The following is a 17,207-nucleotide window of genomic DNA, read 5'->3' as shown; positions in this document are numbered from 1 at the left end:
ACCCTGCTGATAATGCAACCTGCTGTAGTGTTCCTGTCAGTGTGACGCACCAGAAAAATACCATCACACAGTCTACCCTGCTGATAATGCAACCTGCTGTAGTGTTCCTGTCAGTGTGACACACCAGAAAAATACCATCACACAGTCTACCCTGCTGATAATGCAACCTGCTGTAGTGTTCCTGTCAGTGTGACGCACCAGAAAAATACCATCACACAGTCTACCCTGCTGATAATGCAACCTGCTGTAGTGTTCCTGTCAGTGTGATGCACCAGAAAAATACCATCACACAGTCTACCCTGCTGATAATGCAACCTGCTGTAGTGTTCCTGTCAGTGTGACGCACCAGAAAAATACCATCACACAGTCTATCCTGCTGATAATGCAACCTGCTGTAGTGTTCCTGTCAGTGTGACGCACCAGAAAAATACCATCACACAGTCTACCCTGCTGATAATGCAACCTGCTGTAGTGTTCCTGTCAGTGTGACACACCAGAAAAATACCATCACACAGTCTACCCTGCTGATAATGCAACCTGCTGTAGTGTTCCTGTCAGTGTGACACACCAGAAAAATACCATCACACAGTCTATCCTGCTGATAATGCAACCTGCTGTAGTGTTCCTGTCAGTGTGACACACCAGAAAAATACCATCACACAGTCTACCCTGCTGATAATGCAACCTGCTGTAGTGTTCCTGTCAGTGTGACGCACCAGAAAAATACCATCACAAAGTCTATCCTGCTGATAATGGGCAGTTGTAATACTGGAGGACTATGGGATGGCAGAGCATTACACTGACAACCCCTATTCCTTACTGAGGCAACTTTATTGATCACTTGAACACATGCTTGGATGTAATAGTAATAATACATTTGTGTATTGTTACAGATATATACTGTGCTTTCTTTTAACTATCCATAGTACTAAGTTTAGTGTACAACAATACATCCCTCAATCGGCAAAGCTCTATAACTTCTCCACACTGACACCTAATGAATATGATAAATTCACTACTACATGGAGTCATCTGGGTGATTGTGAGCCAACAGATAAGCAACTTAAATAAAGCACCCTATTTACCTGATGCTGATGGACTTCTTACGCAGCTCGCTCCATCGGCCGTTCATGTTGTCCAGCCGTCGATGCAGCAGCGTGGCATCTTCCGAGCCTTCCAGGGACTTCAGGATTTTCTGCCCATTCTCATCCAGCCTGTGGAACACCTCAGTGTGGGCCTCGATCTCTGCCTGCAGGTCCTGCCAAGCAATAGAGAATTTTAGAAGACATACAGCAGATGTATTCTTCAGTTCGGAGCCCCATCACTTCATACGTTATATCAGTCTCAACAACCTGAGCTTGAACAGCAAAACAAAATATCATTGGCTGTGTCTAATAGTATTTGAACAGTTCTGACTAATTTTTTTTTTATATATATATATATATATATATATATATATATAAAGCTATTATGTTCAAGGGCCAATGGAGACTCGACGATCCTTCTTCCATTTGGTCCCTGCTTATTGGAATGAGCTCCCATAATATCTCAAATTGTCAAAATCTATACCAGCCATTTGATATTTGAAGTCTGCCTTAAAAACCTTTTTTTAAAAAAAAAAAAAAAAAAAAAAAAACACATACATGAAGAGTTGATTCTCAATATGTCAGTTTCAAATGAATACCTACAAATTCTGCATGCTAGGAAAAATAAAGGATAGGCTAGTTGCATTAAATTAACAGGCATTACTCAACACTACCAAACTTCCAGCACACAGATACAGAGAGCGAGCAGATATCTGTGTTTGCCTGCAGGCACAACAAATCAATACAGATATTTGAAGGTAAATGTTTTCACACCACAGCTTTGAAAGGCCTTGTTAATAAAAGGGAAGAACTTCATCTTCAGTTTTCAGGTGATAACATCTGGCTACCTCTAAAGATCAAGATATTCTGGCATTGTAACAATCTACCTAAATTCCTCCTCGTCAATATGAACTGTGATGTTTTGCAATAGATAAGCATAAGGAATGGAAACATGGAACTGTTTCTTTAATCAAAACAAAACATCAAGTCATAACCCTGTTAGAAGAGGACAAAAAAGAGATACTCTCCTAATTTGGCATGGCAATAAAGAAATGCAAAGGCAATACTGGAAGAAGATGTTTTTTGTACTTTGTTTCATACATAGTAAAACTGTTTGTTGTATTGCTGCAGTTAATCCACATTTGCTCATTACATCTTTGGGTTTACAAAACTTGTTGTTTATTTCTACTCTTTAGTCATAAACTCAAAACAGTCAATATATTTTGCTCGAAATATTTATCTACTTGTCTTAGTTTCTCAAACATTTTTATTTAAACTTTTGAAACAAATAGGCCCACCAATAATGTGATAAAATACCTCCATGACTGTTGAGTTGAGGGTTTCAGTGTTTTTTTTTAAAGTTTGTCTACATGTTTTAATTATTATTATTTTTTAATAGTTTTACCTCAGAATTCACGATTGAATGTTTAAAGTTATGGATGAAACTGTAATAAAAAAAAATTATTATTATTATAAGTTCTGCTTTTCATTGAAAAGGTATATGCAAGTTTCTCTACAGGTGTAACTATGCTAGGAAGGTTAAAACTTGATAATTAGACATTTGGGGTTGATTTCATAAATATATACCGAGCATTTTGCAGCACTGGAGAATCCCAGAGGATTTAACCAACCACCTATTGTCGGGGTACTCCCAGGATAACCAATTGGCAGATGCAATGCAGGGTGATCCCCCACTGCTGTAAAATCGTCCAATAAAACTGTGGCCTATCCTTGTGGGATACTGGTTGGTCAGATCAACCCTTAATGTTGCAGTTATCTGTTAATGTACTTTAGAACAAATATACTGTTTATGTTCCTGCTTCAGAAGCCTTTAATTATCCCCTTAAGATCTGCTGGGAGCGTCATATTTTCGTCATTACACAATATAAAACAGTACTATCTTGAAACAGACTAAAGAAAAATGCTCACATAAAGTTTGCTCCTGGTAAGACAGTTGTTAATAAATAATAATCGTAATAATTTCATCAAATCATCCATAGGAAAAAAAACAACATCCTTGACAGCACAATTTGCTACTGACAAACCCACCAATATACAGTATAATCTAAGGTGCATATTTTGTAAAAGCAGTTCTTGTATAACAGACCTGAGCATTTATAGTCACTTGAATAATAAACTGGAAACTTTGTTTCCAAACCAACAGTTACAATGGAGAGAGTTTAAATTCACCTAGAAAGCATTTGGGAATCCTTTTATTTAATACCTGTAAGAAAATGTTTGTCTGACAATATAACCAAGGATGTAAAATGTAAACACCACAGTTATTTAGCAGTTTAAAGATACTATAAACAAAGGTAACCACCCACATTGCTCGGTGCGTCCTTCTGATCCATCTAATTCATTTAGGAGATACAAAACCACCTCATCTCTATGCTAAACACAAAGAAACACATTGGATAAATAGATGTCAACATCGGTGCCGTTTGAGCACCACATACACACAAGCATTTCAACACTAGGAATAACAAAAGCCTATTAAACTCTGACCTTGACCTTGACATTGTAGGTTTTCCTGTGTAACATGTTTAGCCCTGGACTAAAGCATTGCTTCCCGACGCATCACCACTACTGTCAGCACACCAGCTCTCCACACTGGGACAGTTTTCCAGTTTTTGTGCTTGGTTACATTTCACTGGCAGAATATAATTAAGCACACAAGCCCTACTGGTCGATAAAACACAGCCACTTTGTCATTTGGATGAAAAAAAGACGGTGTGGGGGGATCAGACAGGGCAGGGAGTGTAGGAGGCTTTCAGAACGAAAAACACTAAATAGGCCACTGACAGACCCATTCTGTACAGCCGCTTCTCTTATCGCTTTATAATTAGGGGGGCAACATTTTTTTTTTTTTATTTGAAAAGAAACTTCAATGCTCCTGCCAAGTGCACATTCCATCCATAGACACCATGGTAACAGGATTCCAATCTTCCTACACAGCACATACATTCTCCACACACTACACTTAAAAAATGATTATTTGTGTTCTCTATTTTTCAAGGCTTTTTTTCACATTTAATTCTATCCATGTAAATATGAATCCCTCAGCTCATAATCACCATGCAGTTATTCAATATTCAGTTTTTATCTACTATATAGACACTATTTTCATGATTAAAATTAATCTTGCCTGTGTTTTCCCATCCAGGTTGAGTTATTGACCCCTTATTAACATCACTACCACATAAAAAGTTAGTAAATAGCAGTATTAAGATCCGCCAGTGTTATGATCAGTAGTCCCCAATGTTTTTTTGCAACAGGCACATTTGTGTACTTCTCATACGGTCAAGGGCATGATCCTACACTCTTTAACATTTCGCTAACTACTTAGAAAATGTGAAATAAAAGGAAGTTATAATACAGATGGAACAAAAGCAGAGTTTGAGAGCACAAAGTAGTGTATTTAAATGACTTTAGTTCCTCTAACAATACATCAGTATTACATTGTGTCAACCACAGCAGGCACAGACATCTTTCTGGTCTCGTGGGCACACGTTTGCCCAGGAGCACTGCTTTGAGAAAGACTGATTTAGATCATCATACACTAAGACAAGTTGCAGTGCTGGAATATTTAATGGTAGGATATTCTACCCACATGCAAGATGCATTTTTTTTTCTCAATGTACTTTTCTAAAGGGTACATGCGGACCTTTTTATTTGATTGTGTTACATGTTCCCGTGTGTTGCTACAACTGTTTATGTAAGGTGTGTGTATTGTTTACCACTTTTAACTTTTAAATTGCATTCCCTGCCTCAAGATGGCTTCCCATCTACCCGCATGGACCTTTCAGAACTATATTTCCCATCATCTTCCTGCTCATTGGTAAACCCATCTCAGTTACATACAGGAGGATGATGGGAAATGTAGTTCTGAGAGGTCCGTAAAAAGTTGTAACAACACATGGGAACATGTAACACAATAAAATAAAAAGGTGCTTATGTACCCTTTAAAGTTTATCATGTGTCACAATACTTCTGTGCTTGGTTGCCTGTGAAACACTATACTTTACTAAACTTATTCTGGATTCAGACTTTTGTTAATGCTGTATTTATATTTATAAGCTTTGAGATTGTATTTGGACTTTAAAGAAACTAATACATACTTAGACAAATGTTGAGGTTCAGAGACTTGCTTTCTAAAGAGAACCAAATCACAAATATTCCTTGTAATAAAGATTATTATCACATACAGGACTATATATTTAAAAATACATGATAAAGACTTTGTAAAAGCTATCAGGTTCTAACAATATGAAAAAATACATTGACAGCAGTTTCCCCATTCACTACACCCCCATATGGTATATGGCATACTGGCAAGTTTAGGTTTTGATATAGTGTATGGTGCATGACTGTGCTACTGGCCATACCTTGATTGGTAATTGTAGAAGGAACTGAAGTTTAACAACACACTAAACATTGATTTACGCGTTTACCAGCATAACCAGCTGCCATAAGTAGTCCTGCACAGTAATTTAAAGTCATAACTGGTAACTGGTAACAGGGCAGCAGTGTGGAGTAGTGGTTAGGGCTCTGGACTCTTGACCGGAGGGTTGTGGGTTCATTCCCCAGTGGGGGACACTGCTGTTGTACCCTTGAGCAAGGTACTTTACCTAGATTGCTCCAGTAAAAACCCAACTGTATAAATGGGTAATTGTATGTAAAAATAATGTGATATCTGTATAATGTGAAATAATGTGATATCTTGTAACAATTGTAAGTCGCCCTGGATAAAGGCGTCTGCTAAGAAATAAATAATAATAATAATAATAACTGTGCTGCAATACTTACTCAACCTTTACTCTACTCAATCTTGAGTAATCACCTCCAGATGTGTGTGTGTGTGTGTAATTCTCAGCCTGCACCATTTTCAGTTAGGCACAAGGCTTCTATAATCACACTTTATAGTTTATTGGTTTATACAGTGGACACAAGTACCACCAGAAACTGAAGCGACACCGCCACCCTATTTACAGATGTGGGATACACTTCAGAATACAGGTACATTAACACATTGTAATTACACGTTTGTAACATTATTTGATATATGTACTCACAACATAAATGTATGATCAGGATAAATACATTTAAAATACATGTTGTAACCTCACAATTACATGCTAAGTTCATATAGTAAAATCTAATGGTAGCAGTGTAATTATATGTAGTTAACGTGGCTCTATTTTGAGGTGTGATTACAGCTTTGTGGGAATTTCTTATTTTAAAGACCTGCCTTCTAATGAAAAACACATAAGGATGCCTTAATGTGTTAACAAAGGATAAAATAATTATACCACTTATACCACTTAAAACACTCAAAGCACAACATTATTTCAACACCTCCTATACCTAAATTTACCTGACAGTAAATTATTCACAATCTATGATCTTTGTATTTGTACAGACCTTTGAACTACAAATAAAGTACTTCAAATGTATTCCTCATGGTACTTAATGTTGAAGCTCAGAATGGCCTCTGTAATAACAAAAAGCTGTGTCCAGTCTTAAAATGTTTATAGAATATCAGCGCCACGCTCAAAAGTTTTCAAAAACAGCATTCAAAACAAATCTCATTTACAGGTTATAAGCTTTATGACAGGGGTTACTGAATCTCATTTTCTTTTGTTGCTGATAAATGTCTGCTTATTGTAGCGACAAAAAGGTTCGTGTTCACTGAAATTGGCCCCCACAACTCCTAATTAGCCCCAGGGGCCTTAAAACGACGATTTCCCAGCTGCAGTATTCCATAACAGTTTTGATCTCCACACTCGAGCTTAGCACTTGCAGCTTCTGAACTCCAACTGCCTCCAATTCAAACTACAGTGCAGCACCAGTAACTTTCAGCTGCTGCTAGTGCAGTTTATTTATCCCATCCAAAAGACAAAAAAGTGATTCCATTGAAGTTCAGCTTTGACATGACTTATGAGTGCACCATCATAAACAGCAGCAGCCCTGCACAGAAATGTAAAGTCATGTCTGGAAAGCATGCTACTTACTGTGCAAATGCTGAACTTGCTCCAGTCCCAATCACTCCACTGGAAGTCTATTTCCATTGTGCTTTTGCACGTTTTGTCAACACGTCAACAAACTTTACTCAAACTTTACACAGTATATCGTGATACTAGAAACCCCTGCAATTATATGTTTCATTCCCCCTTTCAGTTCTGAGAAAGTCACATCACCAATGCAGGCACACTTCTGATGTGAGCAGCTTTCCCTCTTACTCAGTGACTCAATGTCTCACTGCTTGTTTCCACAGACAGGTTCTGGATAATCTGGAGGAGCCACTGCTATTAGTTCCACTCAAATCCCACTGTTTCCAATTAGCACCGATTTTTCTTTACAACAGGGAGTCAGGGCGCAAGAATAGAAAAACAAACAGACACTTAAAATTAAAAGAAAATCTTTTCTTGCAAAACTGAAAAAATAAATAAATAGAAGTACCGTTCACCACGCTGAGCACTTAAAGTAAGTCCATTTTTTTTGTGAAAGATTTTCTGTAGCAGCCTTCTGTATTTCTTATTTAGAGGTGGAGGTTAAGGTTAATTGGTAATTGGCCTCACAAGTTTCTCACTTTCCGACATGTTACTGGTCTGCTTGTTTTTGTCTACGCTCAGTAATGTGGCGAAGGTAAACTTAAAAACATTTTTGGTTGTTTTGACATTCCAGCAAGCATGTCCTTTCATTACCCTTGCTGTAAGGGCATGTCCATTCATCTTCCTTTTTTATCATCTAGATCCAGTTGCAAACTTGTATCTCAAGCACAGATTCCTATTTCTCTGTTTCTGAAGTCATGCCAGGTTTCATCAAGAAATGCCACAAAAATAAAAAAAATAACTGCTTTTGAAGAAGAACTTATGTTGAATTTTTTTAAGTAAACATTTGGGCTAAACAAAATGTGTTTACTTTTCTATTTCTGGTTACTAACAAGTTTAAAGCCCCCTATAGCTTCCACAGAGCTCTCAGAGTCATGTCTGAGATTAATGGTTACACTCTGATGTATCAGATATACTCAGCAGTCAGACATGATTCTGAGAGTACTACTGACAGCATAGAAAAATAGAAACTGTGCAAGAAATTAAACAGCTGCATAGGTAAAAAAAAAAAAAAAAAACTAAAAAAATAAAAAAGACTGAATACAAGAATGAATACAAGAAGAATAACAAATCTTTAGAACTTAAAAAAACAAAGAAATCCTTTGAGATCTATGAAAGAAGATACAAAAGACAAATTCCTAGTTTTATATAAAACAAATACATTTTTCGGTGGAATACCATTCAGATGCAAATCAGCACTTGTGTGCTTTGGAAAAAGAAAACTATATTCTATAATACTGGTTATTGTTCTATGTAAATTAAGCCTGGGACTCCTAATTTGTTATATAAACTGCATGTGTGCAAGGCTTATTTTTTATACTTACTTCTAAATCACAATGCTTCAAACATTTTACCTCGGTTTGACAGTTTAAAGGATTAGCTCATTATTATTGATATTGAGATTATATACCACCTTCATACAAAAGTGGTCATTATTCTCTAGAATCCAGTGTTAAATCAGCAGGAAAACTGCTGTGTACATGGAATCACAAAAGATATTTAGAAAGTGACACAATTCCAGTTGAAAAATGTTTAAGCAGTAAAATTAAATCTGACTTTTTCATTGCAAAAAGCAAGTGTGTTAAGCCTCAAGCAATATTATCTAATCTTTGTGTGTGATCGCTCTGTTGTTTTACTGTTGTTTACTTTACTATAAAGGGGTACTGACACGACTGGCAATTTAGGCAGACTTATTGGCCATTTAGTCAACTAGATTGTTTTCATTAACAGATGCTAAGTGCAGCCGCATACACCTCCACCCTTCAGACCAATGTGAACTTCTTCATGCCTGGGGACGGGAGGCAAACCTGGGTTGTCTGGGATCCAGAGTGAACCTGCTACTGTTGCTCTAAAAGAGCTGCCCCCCCCTATAGTGGAGCAGTCAGATACATCTTAATACTATGTCACTCAGAAAGTGCAAACATGCGGGCCATCATTACACAGGGGCACACGTCTAGGCATACCTAGAAGTACTGAGGTACTCAGAGGAAGGTTCAACTTCTAGTGCTTGTTCTTTGTATCACTGCAGTAGAAACTGGTGTTATCTGAGGTAAGACTTTTGCTTATACATTTTTTGGTAGTTCCATTTCAACAAAATATGATGCTGGGTTATTTCTGGGATACTACAGTTTTGTGCTAAAGGCATAAACACAACTACATTTGTAGGGGTATCCAAGATAAAATTGGTTTATGGATCCCAGTTTGTACAGTTCTGGATACAGAACTACCTGCAAACTGAGCTTCTACTTTCACGATTACAGTTTAAATTTTATTGTTGAGATATCTGGTGATTCCCGTGTGATGTAATTCTTTTGAGAAAATATTGTTTTCGATGCTGTTGAAGACAAATACATATTCCCCACTGTATGACATCACAATCCCCTCTAGTTTCTCGCAGTACTGGACCTGCTTTTACAGGTTCACACAGCTTCCATAACTTATGAATTAGAACTTGGGATCACATTCCAAATGTCTTTTCAAGAATTTGTACACTGCCAGGTACTATTGCACTGCTAAACATTTACAATAGTACAAGCAGAGCAAAAAAACACATGGCAAATCATGATAAACTATGATAAAACGAATTTCGGGGTATCTCGAAAATAGCTAAAAATAAGCACAGAAAAATTAAATTAATAAAAAATGAAAAACAGAAGCCCCGCTTATACTATATGCATTGTAATGATGCTTGGTCTTCTAGCTAACTTTTTGATGTTGAGACTAAATGCAACTTGTGAATCCTACAGTATAATAATAATACAGTATGTAAGAGGTTATTGACTCCGGTCTCCTCACTGGTTTACCCAATTGCTTTTCCTTTCTAAAAAAATGTCTTGAAGTAGTTTCTTCTCCACTACCTTACCTTCTATTTACAGCTGCATCTCCCTGTCGAAGGGATCAATGTTTAACTCACACAAGCCTGACTGACCTAGGACCACATCAAGATCTCATCAATTGAGTGTGGCTATATACCTTCTTTAAACAGTCATTGTTGAATCTTCCAGTCTTTTATATTTCTCCTGACATGATAAGCCAGGAGCCCGGCAAGTCTGATTTGCTGCCATATGACAGGTTCAGCTGAGTAACTCCTGAGCAAGCAGTCCCTGAGGGAAAGAGTCATCTGTGTGTGTACAAAATAATGTACTATAGGAAAACAGCTCTCCCTTCCGTTATCCGAGATATTTACTGAAACTGTCATTCTCGCTCACGGGTAGCAGCATAAAGGGATTTTTACGATGGGGAACCCAAATTATATTTGATCTGTTATCACACAAAACCAAACCAAATGATCTCTGACAGCAGTTCAGTGGCACTGCAATAGCATTGGTTCTGCACTATTTTATTTCGCACTTTTTAATTTGTATCTGTCCCTACAACTACAACGGGACACAGACTTTGAAAACATGTGATAGCGGTTACTGAGAGACAAAGAGACAAATTATAGACGTTAATATTCTGTACTGCCGAGAGCAGTTGTCTAAGATTACGAATATACGGTCAGTCAGTTGCTTGTTTTTTATTTAATTTTTTTGTCTTTTGATGGCGCATCCAACCCCCCAAGCACTCGACACAGCTGTCCTGGCACAAACCTGCAACAGGCTCAAGCACCACCTTAAAATTCAAGCTGGGAGTCGATACATTCAGGGAAAATGTGAGAAATGAGTAACTACAGTCCATTTTATTATTTAGCTATTTTAAATAGCACCACAATGCAAAAATGTTTATGATTTTAAGATTGGTGGTATTTATATTATTAAAATAGACGCAACTGCATCTAAAACAGCAAAAACATAGGGAATCATAGTAGCAACGCCTACCGAAGCTCATTACCTCTTTAAAATCCCTATGGATCTATCTGTTCTACTCTCTTCAAGCCTCTGGAGTCCAAGCTCACGTACTGTACCACTTTTTTGAGAGCTAAAATAGATATACAGTCTTTTCACTTGTATAGTGAATAATATATTTGTGTTATGTATGATTGTGTTAAATGTACTAAAGAATAAAGACCTGACAAATATGGAGTGCTCACTTTAGAGGTACTCTTTTCGTTGATGAAAAGCTGACATGATTATTCTGTATTCTACAGATGGGAGAGTTTTGCAAAGCCAGGCAATTGCCTAGTACCTCATGGGACAGGATGTCATATTTCCACTGTTTTGTTCAAAGTGTAACGACACAACTGGGGCAGCCTGTTCCCAAGAGTTTTAGTTGGTTTCTTTTGCATTTTATTGTTATGCGTGATAAACCTATAGGCATTATTGATTATGAACATAAAAGAACCACGGGCCTGATTTATCAAGGTGTTTGTGTCTTTTTGAATGCGTTATGAATAATTGCAATCTTTTTTTCAGGTTATTTAAATTTATTAATACCTATTTTGTTTTATTACAAGTGCACTTTTAAGTTAACAGCTTTGACAGAATTCTGGGGCAAGTTGCAAGTTGATAATTCTGTATTTGTTGTTACACAACTACTGTAGTAGTTTCATTTAGGAAAGTTTGTCTCAAAGTTATTTGTCATTACTGTAGATTTGTTAAATGCTAATTTGGAGTGCATTGATATACAAGACTAATTTCTTATGTTAGTGTTCAAAAGGAATATTTTAAAAGATGGCCAGGGCCTGAACACAGATTTATCAGGCTCAGGTACATTTAATATAATTACTAAATGGGTACAAATGACACTTGGACAAATGGTTCTCTTTACAGAGTGTATATAAAAGTACACAATAGATATTTTTGTGTGCCCATACCCATTGTAGCCATGTATAGTTACACGGATCGCTACACATTTCTGAGGATAACTTGTCTTTTAAATATTTGTTTATTGCTGTTATTTTAAGAATCACGTCACTTGTCTCCAAACCATTCCGGCCAAAATGCTAGCTCAAATTAATCTTTGCAAGGCCACAAGGACAGGACTTACCAAAACATAGCATGCCACGTCTCTACGGATATAATTTATATTCTTTATTTAAACTGAGATGTCTTTGACTGTCACAGGCTTGCGGTGAAGCACATAACTTTGCCTTGGCAGGTAAACAAGCGTGTTTCAGCCAAGGAAACACAGTGGTGCAAGCAGTTCCATATGCGGACCCTATGTATTATGTAGACAGGACGAAAAGTTGGAGGCAGTCCAAACTATGTTTTGTCTGCTATGGGGCAACAAAGGCATAGAGGTGAGTTTCTCCCTCAGTTTTTTAGCCCTAGCTACTTGTTACTGGGGTTCCGAATGGTAATGCAAAAGGCAGCCTCGGTATACTGACCCATTCGGTAATGGTTACATTTCGTACTTGAAAGGGAACGTTAGGTATTTATCATAACCCTGGTTCCCTAAAATAGAAATGTAACTATTAACCTTCAAGGTCACTGTGTTCATGATTGCAGCAGATCTGTGTGCGCAGTCCTTTATCCCTCAGTGAAGCAGCTTTGATATATCTTATTCAGGTTTTGGGTCTTTAGGAGGTAAATATCCATTTGGTAATGGTTACATTTCTATTTCAGAGAACCAGGGTTATGATAATAACCTAACTTTTGCAGTATAGTTGTTGAGATGGTGCCAGCTTTAGGAAAACTGTTATTGCAACAACCTGCGCTGTCTGTATCTAAGCTACCCCAGTAACAAGTAGCTAGGGCTAAAAAATTGAGGGAGAAACTCACCTCTATGCCTTTGTTGCCCCATAGCAGACAAAACATAGTTTGGACTGCCTCCAACTTTTCGTCCTGTCTACATAATACATAGGGTCCGCACTGGACAGAGCATATGAAGCTGCCATTCTCTGTCTGACTGGAAAGTTAAGGTTAGGGTTAGGTGGACGGAAAGCATGAAATGCTGAGACAGTGTTCAGCAAAAAAGAAGGATTAGTACGGAGCGTAACCTTTGTTTTGGCTTCTGCAAAAATTAAGCAGGCTTTGTGGAGGTCATTGCAAGCAAGAACACGGTTTTGAGAGATAAAAATTTCAGCTCAGATGAATGCAAGGGCTCAAATGGAGGCTTCATGAGTGCATCAAGCACCACCTTTAGCCTCCAGTGAGGAACAATGTCCTTCATAGGCGGCCGGAGGAGCCACCTCACTAACAGAAGGTGATGGGGAAGAGCGCTGTGCTCCGGGTTGTTGTTATTAGCATTTCTCCTTTCTTGTTTATCTGCTTTTCAGTTGTGTAACATCATAAAAAACAGTGGTCACCATAGACCAAAAGACTAAAAAGGTGAGTATAGTGACATTCACATCTCTAAAGATAGGTGACTGGGGGAAATGCATGCGCATACATGGCTATTTAAGAAAAGAGAAGAGAGATCTGGATCAGAGAAGAAAGAAGTGAAGTCGTCTGAGAGAAATGGACTAGATATAGAGGGTCAGCATGCTTGGCCAAACTGGTAACAAGACTCAGAGACATGACCGATGAGCACAAAAACTACAGTATATGCCGATGGTTGCTGGTAACTGTAGCAGATAAACTGCAAAATCGCAATCCATCGGGAACCTGTTGAAGAAACTTCATCAGCCAATTCCCCACTGAATCTGCTTTTTATATCACACCTACTTAAATATAGAATAATGACTGTCATTTCACAGTTTTCTAACAACTGCATTAAAACAAAAAGTCCCAAATGTATTAATCCATTGCAGTTGTTTAAACAAATTCAGGAGTGCAATGAAGTTCTGAATGAATGACATTGATTTTTATGCAATTCTTTTACCTTAATTAATTAAATTAAATTTGTCACAGGAAATTTACAGAATTTTTTTTTTTAACAGTGCAGTGCATGCAAAAATATTAACATGGTTTAATTCAAAACTCAATAAAGTTGTGAGTAAACTGCCATTATTGTTTCATATAATGAGCTTTTTTAAGAGGTTCAAGTTTCAGACTGTTAAGTATACAATAGACAATAGGAAGCTTGTATAAACGAACAGTGACTGCTGTTTTCTTCTTTTGAAGTCTTTTGAATGCCTCAAGGAAAATAAACCTACTGAGGATTGTAGTTCCTGAGGGAAAACCTGATTTGGTTGCAAAGAGCATTTCCACAGAATCTTCTTTTTTTCCCACAGCCTTTACAGAATCATTAACTGATGTAAATTCAAGTTGAGACTATAACATCAAAAGAACCCTCATGAAATAGGGTACCATGATGATCACTTGAGGAAAAGCAGGTCTCAAATCAATTTTTCTAGCCTTAATTAGGGTTTCTAATAGATTTTCTTAACTTTTAATAGTCTCTGAATGTAAAACACTATAGTGCATGAGGGTCCATAAGTTATGAGGAATTAAGGACAGAGTGTCTCTTTCTGAGGAAATGTTTAGCTGTAACTTATCTGTCCCACAGTTTTGGATGGCACAATGTATGAGGGACTTGAATATCGGTGGATCCCTGTTTTACAGTGTTATACTTTCAACAGACTTCAACATGCACAGTCTACAGTAAATGGGACTGAAGGTAATAAACTGATTTTATAAGCTTAGTGACTACACCTTTTCGGCCCATTTTTGCATTACAAGCAATGATTGGTTATTATTATTATTATTATTTGTTTATTTAGCAGACGCCTTTACCCAAGGCGACTTACAGAGACTAGGGTGTGTGAACTATGCATCAGCTGCAGAGTCACTTACAATTACGTCTCACCCGAAAGGCGGAGCACAAGGAGGTTAAGTGACTTGCTGAGGGTCACACAATGAGTCAGTGGCTGAGGTAGGATTTGAACCGGGGACCTCCTGGTTACAAGCCCTTTTCTTTAACCATGAAGATGTTCTTATGTTAAGAACATCTTCATGGTCTTCATGGGTCAATGATAAATGAAAGTTAATCCAGTACACTATGACAACATGAAGTTTTGAGGACATTTAAACCCTGCCAGGGGCCTTTCATTTCACACCAATAATAGAAAATACCATTTTTTTGTTGACATAGTGGCATCAAAAGTATTACATTTTAAGTTGTTTATTTTGTTTTATTTTTCTGTTTTTTTTTGTGATGGAAAATGTTTTAGTTACTATCTAGTTATGGTAAGCCGCAAAAGTTTAACATGTAGATGACGTTTGAATGACATATATAGTAAACCATGCCATTAAGTAATTACTAACATAGACCTTTCCATCTACAACAATGCTAGAAAACATGTTAACAAAAAAGTGGATCACGCAAGATGAAAAAAGACGCAGCTTTATAAACTGCATTGAACTGTTATGGACAGCCAGCCTTACCTGCCACTGCTTCACGAGCTCTCGAACCACATGGGCATCATCCAGCAAACCCTCCTTGTGGGTGGCATCTTGGAGAACATTGGCTGTCGTCTCGGCTTCCGTCAACCAGCCAAGGAACTTCTCCAGATCCAGGTAGAACTGCTGCAGGAGCCTGAGGGCTGCTTCCAACGCTGCCTCCCTCTCCCCCACCCTGCCAAGAAGACACTTCATTACAACAACTTCAAACTGAGGCAGTTTTTCAATAAAAGGCAGCATAATTATTATTCTACATCCTTTTTGGTACACCAAACTCATTATATATATATATATATATATATATATATATATATATATATATATATATATATATATATATATATACCATTCTAAAAGTATCGAGTGAGTATTGAGATACTACTCTCTAACCAGTATTGGGACACCTTTTTTCTACCACATTTTAGACGTGTGGTAGAAACACATTAACAACTCTCACAGTGTTTTTTTTATTGTAATTGCCATTCAAAATGGCTCAATACATAACAACTCACTAAAACAAATAATAATTGAAAAAAATAGTAATCATATGTGGATGAATTGTTTATGCAGGTGTTTTTTTGATTGATTCAGTGATTGGTTTATTTGTGTTTCGTTCACCAGGATAGACATTTGAGATTCTATCTTATACCCCTTTCACACACAAATGCTGCTACTGAGCCGTCTCAGAGACGTTAAAACAATTCTTTAAAATACCCATTCACACAACATGAAATTGTGCAATCTATGCCAGTATAATACCGTCACAACCTTTCACACAACCAAAGGGATCATGTGAGTACAATTTTCAAACCTGTCAGTCAACAGATCTGTCATGGCAACGGTTGTAGCTATGCTCACACATCATGTCGGTGATTCCCCCATAAATTACAGTATCACACACCGTCCCTTCTATTTGTGAATTTACCTCCTCCTCAGCCCGTAAGGTTAACAATTCCTTAACTTCTTCCGGACTCCAATTACTACCTCATTCTTGATCAGCCATTGGATTTGAAAAAAATGAAATTGTGTAACACCGACAACAAAAAGACCCAACACGTCCAGTATATAGTCACATGGGATGTTGACTTTCAATCCACGCCCACTATAGCGCTTCAGTACTGGCATAGCATTTCACACAGGCAGTGTGGCAGAGTAGAGGGGGAAGGAGAAAAGATGCAGTCCAGGAGGGTGCGGCTAAGGCTTGTTTACGCCCTTTCAAATACTGAACCCAGACACCAGACTTGCACTTTTAAGCACTTTCGTGCATGTTTATTCACACAGAACAAAAATAAATAAAACACAAAACAAAAGCCTAGCTCCCACTTAGGAGTGCTAACCAAACTTTTACATATGAGCTAAACTATAAGCCGGACGGCTAAGCAGTTTGCCGGTTTACAAAAACACACAAGTTAAACAATACCGAGGTTCACACAGTACCTTTCTAAGCCCACACAGGACTTTGGCCTTCACACAGACAGCAGCCCTGACTACAGGGTTTCCCTTGCCTTTATCCATGACTTAATCAGCATCAGGTGCTTCACTTTAAAATGGAGCCAGGTGATTCCACTCTGGCTCCTGGTAACCTTGTGGCATTCTGGGGAAAGTAGTCCTGCAGCATCCTCCTGGACTACATCTTTTCTCCTCCCCCTCTACTCTGCCACAGCAGTTAAGACGGTTCAGTGCGGTATAGGCAATTCACACAGAACAAAATGCTGCATCAATGCCGGATCTGAGCCGTCATAACTCGTCTGTGGGAAAGGGACATTATACTATATATACAAGGTTTT

The 17,207-nt window shown here is 37.7% G+C and overlaps 1 protein-coding gene across 14 annotated transcripts in view; it reads right to left on the bottom strand.

Moving 5' to 3' along the window:
* Positions 1 to 17,207, bottom strand: part of LOC117405667 (dystrophin-like) — a 689,570-nt gene that overhangs the window by 127,932 nt on the left and 544,431 nt on the right. For 13 of the 14 annotated variants that reach the window (XM_034008883.3, XM_059030144.1, XM_059030147.1 and 10 more), the window contains 2 exons: positions 15,406 to 15,595; positions 1,086 to 1,258 (listed from right to left, as the gene is read on the bottom strand). In XM_034008883.3, coding sequence (XP_033864774.3) covers positions 1,086 to 1,258; positions 15,406 to 15,595 — 363 coding nt within the window. Of the gene's footprint in view, positions 1 to 1,085; positions 1,259 to 3,599; positions 3,690 to 15,405; positions 15,596 to 17,207 lie in introns of those variants that run through there. The other variant, XM_034008886.3, reaches the window with a different exon arrangement.

The sequence above is a fragment of the Acipenser ruthenus genome, chromosome 9 (genome assembly GCF_902713425.1).
Source record: "Acipenser ruthenus chromosome 9, fAciRut3.2 maternal haplotype, whole genome shotgun sequence".
Taxonomy (NCBI): Eukaryota; Metazoa; Chordata; class Actinopteri; order Acipenseriformes; family Acipenseridae; genus Acipenser; species Acipenser ruthenus.
The sequence above is the reverse complement of the archived record's forward strand: the minus strand, read 5'-3'. Positions and strand labels throughout refer to the sequence as shown.